Here is a 16,520-nt window from a genome sequence, read left to right as displayed (position 1 = left end):
AAAAAAGGTGACAGTCTTGCCAACTTTTTGTCTCTCATGATTTATAACTCTAAGCATTAGAAATGTATCCTTGTCATAGATCTGGAAATCAAGTAGCATTGGTCTGAACTCACAGAGGTGTCAGTTTTGAAAGAGCAAGCAACAGATTTCCTTATGTTAAAAATAGCTTTTGTGGTAAATTATTTAAGCCTAGTGTTTGATCACAGATAACTGGAAAATAGTGTTTTGCTTGCTGGACTTTTTTTTTTTTTTTTTCTATAATGAGGGAAATCTGAGGTCATTTTAAAATTGCATTAATTTTGTTAGTTTAATCTGACATATCACAAACTTGAAAATTGGTACACTTTATGTTGAAGAAAATGTCATGTGCTATCTTTATTCCTCTTGTGTATTGATTAGATATTGATTACAATGAAGAGAGTATTTTAGACTCCTGCAGCGATTCAAGTAACGTGTGTTGCTTTTTCGCTTTTCTGTTGTTGAGTGTAAAATATGTATGAAGACTTGTCTGAAGGATAAGTACAGAGACCCCTTGAGAATTTCTGTAGCTGTATTTTAGTAATTTCAGTGCAACACTGGCAAAATATTTACCTTTTTTTTTTTGTTGTTTCCTGTGTTTGTTTTCATCGATGTTTTACAGAACATTCGAGGGTAATTCTTAGTAGAACCTCAGTATTGGAATCTTTATTCTGATAGTACTGAAAGTATAAATCATTCTGTTTAGTGTAGCAAACAAATAGAGCTTTATTTTAATAGTTGCTTCGATTGCACCCCCTAAATGTTCCTCTTGTATTCGGGCACTTTTAGTGCTACTTTCAGATAGAGATATATATTAACCTTCCTAGCATAAGCGGTTTGGAGTAAACACTGCATTTCTTCCTCCCTTAGAAAATTTAAAGAAAATTTATTGTTGCTTCAGATGTCCTCACAGATGGCTAGACTTGTGCTCTGTCTGCTCTGACTGTACAACTGATGAGTATGCATTTTACTTGGGTTGAGCTGTGGCTAAACTGGAAAGTTCTGGATGACTGAAAATTCAGAAGTGCTCATGCATAGGACTGTCGTCATTTAAACAGTTGATTTGTGGCACCAAGTAAATCCAATTTGTAACGCTGGCACAAAATCTGAATTGCAGGCTAGAAATGTGTGATTTCTAGAGATTTGTACACATCAGTAGGCAGTCTGTATCTGTACCTCAGTTGGTGTAAACACTCGGAATTCCCAGACTCTAGACTCTTTGTCCTCTTATTTTTTACCCTTTTCTGTTTGTCTGTTTTTTTTTTTTCCTTCCCCCCCCCCTTCATCTCTCCTGTTAAAACTTCAGTACACGTGCTTTTTCCCCTCAGTCTCCTTCACCAGCCATAACCTAATAATGCTTGTTTGAATGTGTTCACAGTGACGTTGTTTATCCTCTTGTGACATTGCCTCGTGGTATTGCCTCTCTCTTGAGCCAGGAGTGATTTCCTGGGGGCCAGATGAAGAAATACACGTCTCCCATGGCTCATAGGTTCTTTCAGTTGCTTACTCTAAATTTGTGGACATCCTTATATGTCTTAAAATTAGCTTAAGATTAGCTCAGGAATCAAATCACAATATCTTCTGAGTTTGAGGATTTTCTGTCACCATTTTAATTTTTTTTTAACGTGAATTTGAATTTTGTTATGTAAATATCAAAACATATACAGCTCCTGTATGGTATTTTCCTGTTTTAAGATGTATCCTTTGAAAATTGAGCCCATTATTGTCTTAATCATAAAATCGCAGAATCATCAAGGTTGGAAAAGATCTCCAAGATTCACATGCATAAGAGGAAAAAGATGCTCTGACACCAGTCGCTCACAGATGTGCAATGTCAGCTTCATTTTGCTTCTGTTTATAAAATGTGGTCATTTAGCTTTCCTGGCTACTTTTGTAATTTGTTCTTTGCATATATTGGTCTTGTTTGTGTCAGAACTATTATTTTTTTAGTGATGTATTTGTTTTATTGTTTTGATACTAATGGAAAATGCACATTATTATCCATCAGGTTTTCTATAATTAATAAGCCGTACTGTATATTGTAGTGCAGTTTACCAGGAAGAAATGAATTTCGTCTTTAGATTTGTTAAGAAATGAAAATCCTGATTCACATAAGAATGCATCAAAACTTTCAGATTTAATTGCTAGTAGATGGAAGAATAAATGGAGGTCAGGATATCAGAAATTAGGCAGGATTTCTGCAAGATTCAACATCTATAAGTATTCTAAATGATGCTGCTTCAAAAACCAGATTGTGTAAAAACTCTTGTGGCAGAAGAGCAAGAGCAATCCAACCAAATAAATGACAAAATGTTATTGTATTTATAGAATAATTACAAATTTTAGTGACTTTTAGTTACTGGAATTTCTCTGAAAAAAAATAAGATAAATTGTCTACCATACATTGCTTTGTATTTTTTCCTCCCCTGTGGAGTAAATAGTTGATTAGGTGTTAGCAGTATATAAATAAACAATATAAAGCGAGCTCAAAAATTATTTAGAATTTGTAAATGACGGAATAGGAAATACAAATTTTAAGTATGTGACATTTAAGTATGCAGAATACAGAAAACTTTTTCTTCTTAAATAACACGTTTTACTTGTATCTTCAGCCTATACAGATGATCTTCTTTCTTCCTGTAATGTAACTAAAACTTCAGACACAAAAGTATGATAATTCTGAATTGTGTTTATCTTGAATTTATAAGTACAGAGCAGTCCTTAGCATGTTGGTTTTATTAATAAAATCTACAGTTTATCTTCTCTAGTACAAATGTTGTTCTGTGTAGTTCTGTAGTAACTACAAACAGTAGTTCATAAACAGTGCACCTTTCTAAAAAATAAAATCTTTAATTGCATAGTTTTTTCTTTTTATTACTTAATAGCTTGGAGCATTTTCTTTTTTTGGTCTCAAGACACAATGGATACAAAATATTTCATATAATTTTAAGTAATGGAGATGAGGTTGCAAAGATTGCACGTAGGTACATGGTTAGAGAATATTTTCTGTCTCTTAAAATGGATCTTCAGTAAGCAGTTTAGCATATGTTAATGATTTAGGCAGAAGTTTAATATTAAACTCAGTTTTCTCAGTAGTGCTCTGCTGGCCTTTAGAAATGTCTTGTTTTGGTTGGTGAACTTTGTGCAGGAGGTTAGTATTTGTTACTGAAGCGAGTAAGACCACCCCCCTCATGAGAACTGTTGTTTGTTAAAGTAATCTGGAGCAGGCTAGCTGAATTTATAATTCTACTGGAGAGGTTGTGAAACAGTCTAAATGGGCTCTGACCGCAAACTTTGACCTGTTTGGCCTAATTGTGGGAACTATGCCAAAATTTGATACAAAGCAGTTCTGGGAAGCTCTTTAAGATTAAATTCCAGAACTGCATGACTGATGTGCTAATGATATGCTTGTGATATTAGGCAAGCGTTACTTCAATACAGTTATAGACTTGAGCAGATCATTCACCTAAACAGTGAAATGATCTCCATTCAGATTTGAATGATCATTTGTGTCTCAATATGATCTTAAAAGACCCAGTTAAAATGTTGTCTCCTTGTTCCTTTCTTTGCACAGCGCTGCATTAAACTAGCCTGACTCCTCAAAAATTTTTTGCCAAGCCTTTTCTTTGAGAGAGAAATAGTAGCAAAGAGAAAAGATCCTAAATACAGAATAGTTTTCTATGATTTCCTGAAACATCTCAGCCAACAACAGTTGAATCAGTGTGTATTCAGGTGAATTTTGAAATGGAAAGTCTGTTAAAGTATACATTTTTCTTCACTGGTTTAAGAATAATAAGAGATGTTTGGTGTGGAAATGCTCAGGTTTCAGTTGAGAATGACTTCTGCAGACTCCACTGCTGAGCACCATTAAGTGCAGTACACTTTATTCATTTATGTCAGGAAAACTTTATTCATTTAACACAGAAATTTTTAATTTTTAATTTTTAATTTTTTAAATTTATTATGGTTTTTTATGCTTTCTGATGCTTTGAAAGAATGCTTTTTTTTTTTTTTTTTTTTAAAGTTAAATATTTTCAAGCTTTGACACAGCTTGGCTGAACTTAGTATTGCCAACACGATGAGACACGCTGCCGGCAGTGCTCATCTCTTGTACTCTGGCCAGATAACAGAATATTTTGTAAGACAATAGTGTTGGTACAGGTAGTGTTGTCATGCTTGCCCTGTGACAGAGTTTAAATCCTCTGCTGTAGTAACTACTTGTAAATAGAAAGAGAAATCCCTGTTTCCAGGATTCCTGCTGAAGGTACTCAAGGGTGCCAACATTGGCTACTGCATGATCTTCCGTTTTTGTAATCTGAATTCAGTAGAATATGGGAGATGGGACTTCAAAGCAGCTAACTCTCAATCAAAGCAGCTAACTCTCAAGTGAGGAAATAACAGAAGTTCTCTCTGAGAACAGAATTGACTGCCTGGAAGGAAGAGAATATCAGTAGGTTCCAGATACCAAATAGAAACCCTAAAGAATGGAGCGTTTGAAGGTAGAAAAAGGCCTTTTTCACCCCCTTCTAGAGCTTCAGTTGAAGGACCATCAGCATCATGTTGAAATGATGACCGACCATTTATTTATTTAGTTAAATCACTGTTCTAGAATTGTTTACTATGCTTCTGCTAGGAAAAAAGATTTTCTGCTACTTTGTTGATTGCTGCTCACAGTGTAGGTGTGGTTTCAGATTGAGTCGCTGAGTAGTTACAGTTGATGTTCAGTGCTTCTTAGTTTGAGAACCTATCTGAAGAGATGAAGAATCTGAGAATGTTCTCCCATGAGAAGTGAAAGCTTTGAAGGACTTATATCAAAGGAAATGCAGTTTTAAAGGTCATTTAGAAACTAGATGCATTATTATTCCTAAAATTTCAGAAGGATCAAAGTGAGCTGGTTGTCTGCATCATAGCAGAGTCATTTCTGAATATCTCAACAGTTAGTTCCTGAAATTTGTCTTTCTGTCTCGTATTAATGGTTGATTCAGAACACTGCTTAGAACTCATGCAGTGTAGTATATATCCCAAAGCAGTTTTTCATACTGGATGTTATTCTCTGGAAAGAAGGAAGACTGCTTAGTACTTGTTTCTCTTAAATAATTATGCATTTTTAAAATGAAATATGTCTTTTGGCAGACATAACTAGAACTGAGTTGCTTGAGTTCAGCTTCACACCTGAAGTAGTTATGTCAGAGATTATTTTTTCCCACTGCTTGTATACTGCATTTCTGTGGAAATCTCTTACCACCAAAATGTAAGGGATTGTTTTTTTCTTTTCTTTTCTTTTTTTTTTTTTTTTTTTGAGAAATGGTGAAAGTGAATAGTAAATCCTATCTGTAATTCTGATTTTTGTTTCATCTAGCTAATTTTGTTTTTTTTGCTATGTGAAACCGGCTTTTTCTCATACCTCCTAAGCTCTTCTTTTTTTTTTTTTTTCTCCCCATTAAATGGCATTTAACTTTTAGAGTATGGGAAGCAAATCTGTAAAAACCAGGGAAGAATGTCTGCAACGTATGCACTTCAATTTGATAATTCTTTATTGATTTTTGACCAGGATGATTAAAAACTTCCCATAAATGACAGATCCTTTCCTCATGAAATCTTTGAAAGTGCGGGTGTTTTAGAGCATCACTTAGTGATGCATCTTCAAAGACTCAAACTATAGAATCCCTTGTGATGCAGTCTCTTCACCCTATCTGTGGGTGTTCAGGGAGCCCATGCTGTGACTTCTAGCAGCCACAGGTGTGCCTGTGATTTCTGTCAGAGAAATGTAATGGTATATCTTTATCAAGATGTACTCTTCTAATGTTCTGTATAGCTGTGCTTTCCATCCTTTTATTTTTAATCTTGTATTGTATGCAGCTTTTTATCCATCTTCTGATTTCTGGAAAAGGCTTAGGTTCCAGTTCATCAGAGCATGTGAAGTTAATATGTAACTGTGCATGCGTTGCCAACAGTGATGAATGTAGCCACAACAGTGTATAGACCATACTGTATGTATGCCCTATGGCTCTGTGAATTGATTCTGATTCAGAGCAGGACATTGCTCAGTTATAACCATCTGTAATTCATCCCCCTCATTTTATTATTTTCACTTCAGCAAGTTGGTGTAACTGTGTATAGTCTCTACATGGAACTTCCACAGCTTCTCAATAAGCATATAATGTAAATTAATCATATAATAGATTTTCTTCTGCCAGAGGACTTCAGGGGGTTTTAGTAAATGTTCTGTATGTATTTTTAAAATAAATTAGAGGAAAAAATATTACACAATCTTTCAACTACTTGTGTGAGAAATTAATTTGCAATTTCAATTCTGTGTAGCCTATTACAGGACTTTTTGTCTATCTAGTAGGAAGAACATTAAGGATTTAATTTCAGACATTAGTTCCTGGCGCATTAATCAGTTCATTTTTATTGTTGTTGTTGTTCTTTGTTTGTTTACCCATTAAGTTTGTTTTTTTGTTACTTGAATTGCAGTTATTAGTTGAAGTAGTTTAGATGAAATTGGAAAGTTTGCTTAATTATTTAAACTGTTAAAATTTAAATTTGATAAGAAAGAAGGGAAAAAGCCCTTATTTTTAGCTTTGTAATGGTAAAGCATGATTATGGCTTTCTTTACTTAATGTTTTCTTTAATGTGTAATATGCACGTAGGGTTCCTGTGTGTCTCCTTCCTCTCTCCGAATGGAGCTTCAGATTTAGAGTAGGCTGTTATATGAGGTGCCATAGTCAGATTTCTGAAATCTGATTAGTGAAATTATTTGTAATGTAATTTTAAAGCAGGATTATTGTTATGCCGTTTGAGGTGATTGTATGGAAACAAAAATGTCCTGTATAAAGAAGAGTGACAAACTGCAAGTACACTTTGTAGTATGGAGGAGAAAGGGAGAAAGGGGGGGGGGGGAATAGATTTTTATTGAGTTCCCTAATGCTGATTTTGTTGTGAAAATGTAATAGAATCTAGGTGCGCTATCTTTAAAAGTAATGAAAAAATCTTGACATTGAAATAGAGGTCTTCTATTAGATTGACTTCATAATCATTTTTAAAATATCTTTTCTTCTTACACAAAGTTGCATGAATTTCTGGTGAGCCTTCCAAAGATCACTCAGACTTTTTTCTTTTCTTTTTTTATAGTTGCATTAAAATCTTCAAACTCTACAATACTAGAAAGAAATGGCATTCAGGAAAACAGAACAGGAAAACTTGGAGAGGGGATGCAGATCCTGGAAGGAGAGCTCTTACTGCAGGTATGTTTTGTGGTGGATCTGCCTGTAGGCCGTTGACAGGATCTATTATGCGTCCATTTAAATTAAAATAATAATGTTAGACTATCATACTATTTATTCACTAGTGAAATAGAAAAAGGATGTTTTCCTGTTGTCAGATTGCCTCATTTTCTTTAATTTAAAATTATGGTTGTTGGTTTGTTGGGGTAGTGTCCATGGTAGTTCCATCACTTCTGTGATGGAAGTGCTGTAACAAAAGGCTTTCCAATGTGAAAACAAAATAGATATTTATATTTATTACTATAAATTCTAGTCCCTTGGGAGTAAATAAATTAACTGAACTTCTTAACTGAATTTCTTGATTTGTTAAATATTTTACACTTCAAAAAGTCATTCATGAGAATGAAGAAGCAGGTAGACTTTTCTTAGAGAATGTAAGAAGCTAAGTGATGAAGATGGGAATTACGTAGAAGATATGGAGTATCCATAAGATGTAAATAATAGTAACTGTCTTGTCTTTTGCCTAAGTTCAGGAGCTTTTTCATCACTTTTATTTCCATATGCTGCTGCTGATGAATGTTTCCTTTTTATTCTCTATTCTTTGCATAGGTGGTATGAATATATACTACCTTGTTCATTGCTCATTGCCTTTTTATCTCATTTATACCAAACAGAAAATTGAGATATCTTTACTTTCCAATATGAAACTCATTTTCTTACCAATTCAACATATGGTAGAAGCAGAGATCAAATGCATTAGTGTTCCCTCCTTAAAATTAAGTCATATATCCCTTAAAATTACTTTAAATTATATCAAAATGTTAATTTAGGTGCATAGTCTTGTAGTGTTATAATATAATACACGAGTGGAATTTTCAGCCGCTAAGAATTTTTTAAAGCACTTTAATGAACAATTTTGCAGTTGCCTTGGTACTTAGGAGTAATGAGAGTATTTTTGTATAAGCAGAAATATAGTCTCCAATGCTCTGAAATAATAAAATCAATGAGAAATTTCATTAAACTCCAGGGATAATTACTTTAGGAATAGATTTTGCTAAAAGCTCCATAAAAATCAGTACTGGGTTTATTGACATACGGTGGATACCTGCATATTTTAAGAAACTTCTAGCAATGCTTTGTCATAGATATCTGGAGGAAAAAAAAAAAAAAAACCTATTGTTTACAGGCTTACCTAAGGTATCTGATTTCTGCAGTAACAGCCTCAAAATGAAATGTCTGACAGAGCCATATAAAATGTGATTGAATTCCAGGTAAAGGAACCATTTTTCACTGATCGGATGAAGAATCTTTCTTTGGCTTTGAATGAAACAGAGCAGAATAAGTAATTTTAACATGTGGCACAGGATTAGACACTGTACAGTTCACAGAAGTTTTATATCAATCACTTGAGGTGAAATCCACTGCAAAGTAGGTCAGTGGAGGACACAAGCACCTGCCGTTGCAGTTTTCCTACTCCTTTGGGATTGGTATGAACTTTATCGAACTCAAGGATTTTATGTAACTGTTCTGAGACACTTTGAACCTCAGGATGTCTTGGATTGGCTTCACTGTTTCAGACTTTTTTATAAGTTAATACTGGTTTGAGATAGAATTCGCTAAACTGAAATAAGGAGGTTTTAAAAAGCTTGTGATGATGAGTGAGGATAAGTTAAGAAGTGTCTACAAATTAAATTGGAGCTCTTCTCAGAAATTTTATTCATTGCATCACGTGTACTTACTTTACACAGAAGTCACCAGTCATTTAATCAGATAGTTAACTTGTCTTAATTAGATGAGTAGAACAAGAAATAGTAAAACCATATCCCTGCACAATACAGAAAAGCAGCTGTGGTGGTTACCATATTATGGTGCCACATGGGTTAATGATTGTGAATAAATAATGCTGTTTCATAAGAAAAATATACTACTATGTTGTTACAGTAATAAGTAGAATATCTTTCACTTACTTTACATTTGCTAATAGTTACGATAATTTTGCATAATGAAGAGTTTTTAAAATATTTTTTTGGTATGCTGGCCAAATTCAACTTTGAATGCAGCTGAGGAAATTAAGTGGCACAACATACTTAATTCAGTCTCTCGAGACGGCCTTTTGTTAAATCTTGACTGAAATCCATAGAAGTAAATCAGCACCTTTCAGATGAGCTGCCAAGTCACAAATGTTCTGTTTGCTATCACAACAATTGCCATGAACCATATTGATTTGGAGTTCAGATAAATGTCCTTTGCGTGACTTTGAACAAGGAGCCACTCAGTCTGCTTCTACATGGAGGGGGAAATCTCTTCGAAAACATTGTTTGCTTGCAACAGTCAGCTTGTGCAGAGGTCTTCTATTTTAAGTAAGCTATAAAATGTTTGTTGGGCTATACAGGGACTCTTGATCATTTGATTTCCTGTCCACTTAGGCCTGTCTGTGCTATGAATAGAAGAGATTTTGGGAATCAGTTTGTGATGTTTCTCCCTTTTGTACTGCAGGCTTTTGCGTGTCCCGAAGGCTTGAACTGTGCAAGCATTGTAAACTGGGGTTGTTACTAGATAAGCCTATAGCTCTTCATGCTGCTGCCCCTCAGCTCCGACAATCAGGAGTAAACAAGTCATCAACAAGTTTTTGCTTCTCCCTTGACTCATTTCCTGGAATTTTCCAGAACATTTTTCTTCCTTAGATGCGGTTTTCTTTATTGCGTCATGTGTACTTTAGAGAGAGGTGGTGATGAATCCTTGTGTTTATGCCGTAAGATAATGGTATGTTCTTGCATTCTTCACAATTTATTGTGACACTAGAGTATAGGTAAAATTAGAGCCACAGTTATTATCTGGAAAGTTGTCTGAAAGCTGACATTGATGTATTTCTTTCCCAGGCATTAAATGGATTTGTATTAGTTGTGACGGCAGACGCTCTGGTTTTTTACGTCTCATCTACTATCCAAGACTACCTGGGTTTCCAACAAGTAAGATTTTGTTGGCTTTTTTTTTGTTTGTTTCAGAAATTTTTGTTAGTTTCTGAGTGCACCATGTTTAGGGTCTGATTGTATGATAAAATTCACAGTCAGATATTCTGAGTTGGATTACTTTGAAATTGTGTTACTTTTCTATCAGCTCATGTAGCCAAAATGGAATCTCAAGCCAAGCACAACAGGAATACCATTTCCAAAGCTGTTAGGCAAGATAGGAAATTTTCACACTTAATTAGTCTTTACTGGAACAACTGTTTGAAATTTATACTGTGGTGTTACCCAGTTTATGATGCTGAATGAGACATAATTCAGTGGGAAGGTAATTATTTTAATGGAAACCTTTCATATAAAGATTAAGTCCATATGCTCTGAGGCTTTCTTAAGTATCTATTCAACGATTTTAGTAATTTTAGGTTTTTTAGTTCACTGTTTCTCTCCATTCCTTCCCACTCATTTATTAATTTAAAACAAGCATTTGTTAATTATAATTTATCATGAAGATCATGTATGGCCTTGCAAAACATGTACCAAAATAGTAAAGGCCAAGATCCAAAGGTCACATGTTCTGTACGTAATGCATCTCCTGGGATTAGTTTATATTAAGCTGTGCTGGTTCTTATCTCCGTGTGGGAGTTAGGTGGATCAATGAACAGATTGATCCAAAGATGGTCCAGTGATGCTGGCTTTGGCAATTCTGCCCCTTTCTTCTTCCTGCATACAGAATTCCTCTTAGCCAGTAGCCCTTTTCTGGATGATGTCGGAGACTCCACTGGAATTACTGAGTATTGCATAGATGACAACAATTAAATCTAGCTTAATAATAAATACAGTGGTACATAAACTGAATAATTTTCTGCTGTGACATCAGTTTTTTGTTTTTTTTTTAAATATGCTGAATTACAAATGACTGTCTTGTTCAGCCACGAGCTACATCTCTGCAAAACACACTTGTGTTTACTGTGCTTCTGTGGTGAAATATTTCCACATAGTTATCAGGTTATATTTATTTTCACATCTGTTGAGTACTGGACAATGATAAATTCAATTGATGCCTAAAAATAGAGAAAAACTCTACTTGGTCTACAAATTTAGCTAACTGATAAGCGTTTGTGGAATGTTTGTGTAAAAGAAAACATTCCAAGCAAAACATTATTATTACTTAAGTTACAAATTGTTTCAGTGTTGGAAAATGAAGAAAAATGCTTGGAAAAAAAAGATTGTGTATAAAGTTTGTATAGTAGTGCCAATAAGTCATATACATGATTTAGAAGTCTTGAAGGTTTAAAAATTTGCATTTCTGGCAATCTTTTCTGGAAAATATTGATTCTTCTTTGAAATTTATCAGGGCAAAATTTGAGTTCTACTTTTGCCAACTCATCTTAATTTTCTTAGATCTGTGTTTTATTTTAAAATATTTTGTGTTTATAAAATGGCTGGATTTTTGATTTATGTAGAAAACAAGCAGTTTAATTCCTCTCAGTTGACTTAGATTTCTATTGGATACTGTAGGTGGAATTTTTCTCATTATAGTTGTCTTTTCTCCTTTAATTGCTTTTGACAATTGATCCTTGATGTTGTAACTTTGTCATTTAGGTCGTACTCCTAACCACACAAATGGTGGTGATACAGGATCTTAACAATTACTGATTTTAATGCGTTCTTAAGGACTGATAAGACTTTGAACTAGTGTTCAAAATCTGCTTGGCTTAGTTTTGGAAGTTCTATGGTCTTCAGTGTCTTTTGTATTCCTGGAGCACCTAGAATGGGCCAGGTCAAAGAACCAGCTGGCAAGTATTTTATTTAGCGATATGTTGGAGGAAATGATTTAAACAAAACATAAGCGTAACAGTTCTAGGCTTCTAGGTAAAAACAGGTTTAAAAAAAAAAAAAGAAAAAGAAACTGTTGGTGTTGGGTTTTTTGTTGTTGTCGTGAAGTAATACTTTTATTATTACTTTACATATTTGTAGTCATGGGCATGGCTGATTACTTCTCTATGCTGCCAAAAAGTGTTTCATGAAGTTTTCCTATTTGCATGCAAATGTATGTTTTTATTCCTGAGCAAAGATTATTCCATTGTGCCAGTAGCAATGTTGACAACCAGACAACTTCCATTGTCAGTGAAGTTTTATATTCTTTATTTCCTTCCTTCTTCCTTTTTGTATGTAGTCTGATATTATACACCAGAGTGTATTTGAATTGATTCACACTGAAGACAGACCTGAGTTTCAACGTCAGCTACACTGGGCACTAAATCCTGCCCAGTCTTCAGATTCTGGACCAAGTGTGCAAGGTGAGAACATAACTAACTTTCATGTTTACTTCTCAGAGTAATTTTCTAAAAGATCCTTTTCTATGAGCAAAGGAAGGAATAGTGACTTTTAAATTTACTTGAATTTTATGGATAATTCAGCCAACAATATAAAAGTGCTCTTTTTGCATTTTAAATAAGCACTGCTATTTATAGCACAGCATCACAAGCATACTAATTTTGCTCTATAGTGAAATACTTTAATTTGGAGCAAGAATTACTGAATATCTTGTTTGATTTACTTGCCATGGAAAATAGCAAAGCAGTTGATTGAACAAGTTTGTGTTGCAAACAGCAAGAATAGGGCAATTTCTCTTGGTGGTATAATAAATGTAAAAAAGTTGTGGGGGTTTTTCTTCTTTGTTCATGCTCAGTTATACCTTATACTTAATCACTGTATGAATGGGAATTTCTCTGCAGTAAAGTTCTCCCTTTCACATCTACTATTCCTGATAACAGATTACGACACCAAATTTATTAGCTTAAGATGGCCAGCAGACAATAGGTCTGCTGAAGTGCTTCTTAAAGCACTTCAGGCTGGTAGATATATTCCATGACTAATACTAGTTAAAGTGTTATGGTGTTATGGAGTAGTGCTTTCCTGGTTGTGGAAAAGTTTTGCTTGTCCACGTCTGTTACTATGCTACATGTGCTACTATGTAAATCACTGCTTCTCTTGGGAAAGAAAGATGATATAAATGTGCCTTTACAACCAAGAATTATGCATATTAGTTTTAGATTGCCATATGTTATCATGACTGATCCTTATTTGACCTGCAATATTGGGAAACCTTTGAGGAAAAAAAATATGTTGCATGCAGATTAAAGCAGAGATGTTTTTACGGGTAACTACGTGCCATGTGATAAGTGTTATTCTGCTTGACAATGATGACAAAACTGTTGAGACCATTGTAATACTTCGTTTTGCACAACAGTTGTTTAAATATATATGTTACTATTTGATCATAGGTATTTTTAATCCAGAAAAAAGTAGTTGTTTTAATAAATTAACCATTCTTAAAGCAATTTGAAACCCTTAACAATTACACATTTACTGTTTTATAGTTGAGAAAGGCCATGATTTGACAGAGAAATCTTAAAAACAAAACAAAACAAAAAAAAAAAACAGCTGATGCTATTTGTTTGGCACAGAGCTAAGCATATTTCAGTTCCTCATTTAGTGGACAACACTTACATTATCAGTGGATCGATCTACACAAAATCCAATGGAAAACATTCTACACAATTAATTAATATTGCAATTTAGTGTAGGAAACAGCTGCTGCCACTCAGAAGTTATGTCTTTGTGTGATGGATTTCTATTTACCTCAGTATGAAAAGGTGGTGTTTGAATACTGTGATACCAGCCTGACTTAGCATCAGATTTTACTGAGCAATGGAAGTATTGCAAATGCTGAGCAGGATTACAAACAAAAGTATGTTTTGTACCTTGTGTTACTAGCTTACTAAAAGCTGCTGAATTATTTTCATGCCTCAAATAGTGGAAAGTGTTTGGATGTTGAGGATTTTTAAACTGAATGTAGATTCATAACAAAGGATAAATGCTATGATCATAAGGAACCACCCATTTTTGTTAATTTTAATCTGCTTCCTTTTAAATGCATCCAGCAAACATTATGTAGATATTTATAGATATGTTATAATTGGGCTCAGGCTTAATCACGGATTCCAGTCTCAGTCTGGGAACTAATTATGCTCCAGTTAGCTTAGCCTGGTTGCTTCTCAGTGCTCTGGTATGCTGCTAGACCACGGGTTTCCTCAGCTGTTCCTGGGCCTCCAAGACATGCTTCCCAGCCCTGACTCAGATAAGTTTGCAAGATTCTAGTTTTTCAGTCCCAAATATCTGCTTCAGGGCATTAACTTTCTCAAATGGACTGTAGTATTTCTGCCTCACTAGCTGACACCTTCCTCAGTTGTAGCTGATCCTGGCAATAGCAAAGGGACACAAATATTAGGAATACTTAGAAGAAAATATGTATTAAGGGCTTACTTCATGCTGATACTTGTGAAATATCAGTACTGATAAATGCAGTGCATTAACTATTTAGAGAAAACCTTAACTAATGTGTTTGCAGAGATTTTCAGGGCTGTCAGAGTTGGTATTCTTGAAAAGTGAGCTGAAATTTACAAACTGTTTCTTGCCCTTTTCTTCACTATCCTTGCTTGCTTCTTTGGAGAGCATCTGATTCATTTCAGCACCTCTTGGAGAAACAATGCCTCAGATACAAAAGTGTTGAAAATTCTCACCTGCAATTAAGCAATTCAAAAAGAAAAAATGAAACAAAAAAATCTGCAGCAGTAGGATGTAAGGAAGTAAGTTTGCTTTTACCTGCTGAGAGCTGTCCATGTGACAGAGGAATTTGGGTTTGTTTTTTTCTAATATCAAAGTCAGGTGGCTACTATCTTGAATCTGAATGTCCCTATCTGTAGGATCAGCTCAGCTCATAATAATGACCTTGGCTAACATACAGTTCTGCTTATGGCTGTGATTCCACGGTTTCCCCTCTCCTTTGCTTTATCAACTAAGGCTCTTTTTTTTTTTTCCTCCTTGACTTGAGGTCTGTTCATCAAAAATTGAGCTTGCACAGTTGTTCTTTTAAGAAGAAAATGGAGTCTCCTAATGCTGTTGTCTAGTGAGCTGGGTGACTCAGCGTTCCTGTTAGATTTATACTGCCTTTAGTTTGCAAGGCCTCTTGCTTGAGCACATCAACGATGTCATATGTCTCCAATTCAGTCCCTTGAGTTAACAAGAGATTAAACTGAATGGGCAGTTGGTCGTGATGGATCTGTCATTGTACCAAACACGTAGCCTGTCTGTAAGCTTTTCCAGCTGTCGAAAAGACGGAATTGTGTTTCAGAGAACATAGTGTGGTGGGTGAGCAAGTGGCATACAATCTCTGAATCTGTCTCAAAGTCTAGAAGGTCAATTCAGGATCTTTCTGCAGTAGTGGTGTTTGTACGTGCATGGTAAACTGTTCTCTCAGAGTATATGGACTAATTTAAAAATTATGGAGATACAGCACTCTTAAAGCAATGCTTTACACTGTTTTTTTTTCATAATTTGTGTATGTTTATGAATTACTCAGGAATGAGCTTTCTTAGGCTTTTTTTTTTTAATTCTAATGTGTATTGTAAACAAGATTGCTTTGCTAAATTTGCTTTGAGTAGACTTTCTCTGATGTCTCTATGTGGCCTCATACAGAACATATGTATTCTATCAGCAGTTTATTGATCTGCCTTCTGTTTTTACTTTATATTCCAAATGTTTAAGTCTGTTTCCTAAATGCCACTTGGCAGCACATGCTTATCCTAAAGTGGCAGAAGACTAATCAGGTTGTTAATCCTAGTGGTTAGTCATGTGATTGTCATTTGTTTTATTATTTTTTTTATTATTATTCATTTTAAGCAGGAGAATTCCAGATTCTGGAGCTTTGGAGGAGTAACTATGACATTTTGTTGATCAGCACTGTCCTGAAGAAATATTTTCACTGTTTAGTCATGAAATACTACTAATTTTTATTTTATTTTATTTTATTATTTTATTTTTTGGCATCTAATACAAAAGGTGCTCAGATTGATTTATTATAGAGATCCTCTAAAGTTGCCTCTTCATTTATTGCTCCCAACAGCTTTCAGCTGAGTGTCTGGAGAGCAATAGCTTCACAGCTTGATACCATTTACTGAGCATTTGAATAATCAGTTCTTAGGAGTTACTGTTACTGAATGTCTACTTCACAGTGGAAGATCTGTCATTATAGCAATGGGTCTATATTCTCTAGCAGATCTGCTCTCTGCAACTGATTCAGAATCAGTTAATTAATCAATTAAAATAATGTGGGTTTTTTGTTTGTTTGCTGGGTTTTTTTTGGTTGTTTTCAATTTTAAATTGTTTGCAGTTTTAAAATACTGTAGCCTTTAAACTGTAATCCAGTTAGAAGAAGTGATACTTAACCTAGTGCTGTAATTGATAT

At 34.6% G+C, this 16,520-nt stretch overlaps 1 protein-coding gene across 2 annotated transcripts in view; it reads left to right on the top strand.

Annotated features, from left to right (window-relative positions):
* The window catches only part of AHR (aryl hydrocarbon receptor), a 57,787-nt gene that overhangs the window by 30,749 nt on the left and 10,518 nt on the right, over window positions 1-16,520 (top strand). For both annotated transcript variants that reach the window (XM_031590061.2, XM_090142721.1), the window contains exons 3-5: window positions 7,153-7,265; window positions 10,124-10,213; window positions 12,387-12,510. In XM_031590061.2, coding sequence (XP_031445921.1) covers window positions 7,153-7,265; window positions 10,124-10,213; window positions 12,387-12,510 — 327 coding nt within the window. The remainder of the gene's footprint in view (window positions 1-7,152; window positions 7,266-10,123; window positions 10,214-12,386; window positions 12,511-16,520) is intronic.

Source organism: Phasianus colchicus, chromosome 6, assembly GCF_987193195.1.
Source record: "Phasianus colchicus chromosome 6, bPhaCol1.hap1.1, whole genome shotgun sequence".
Classification (NCBI taxonomy): domain Eukaryota; kingdom Metazoa; phylum Chordata; class Aves; order Galliformes; family Phasianidae; genus Phasianus; species Phasianus colchicus.
Note: the sequence above shows the minus strand (reverse complement) of the source record. Positions and strands in the feature narration are given on the sequence as shown.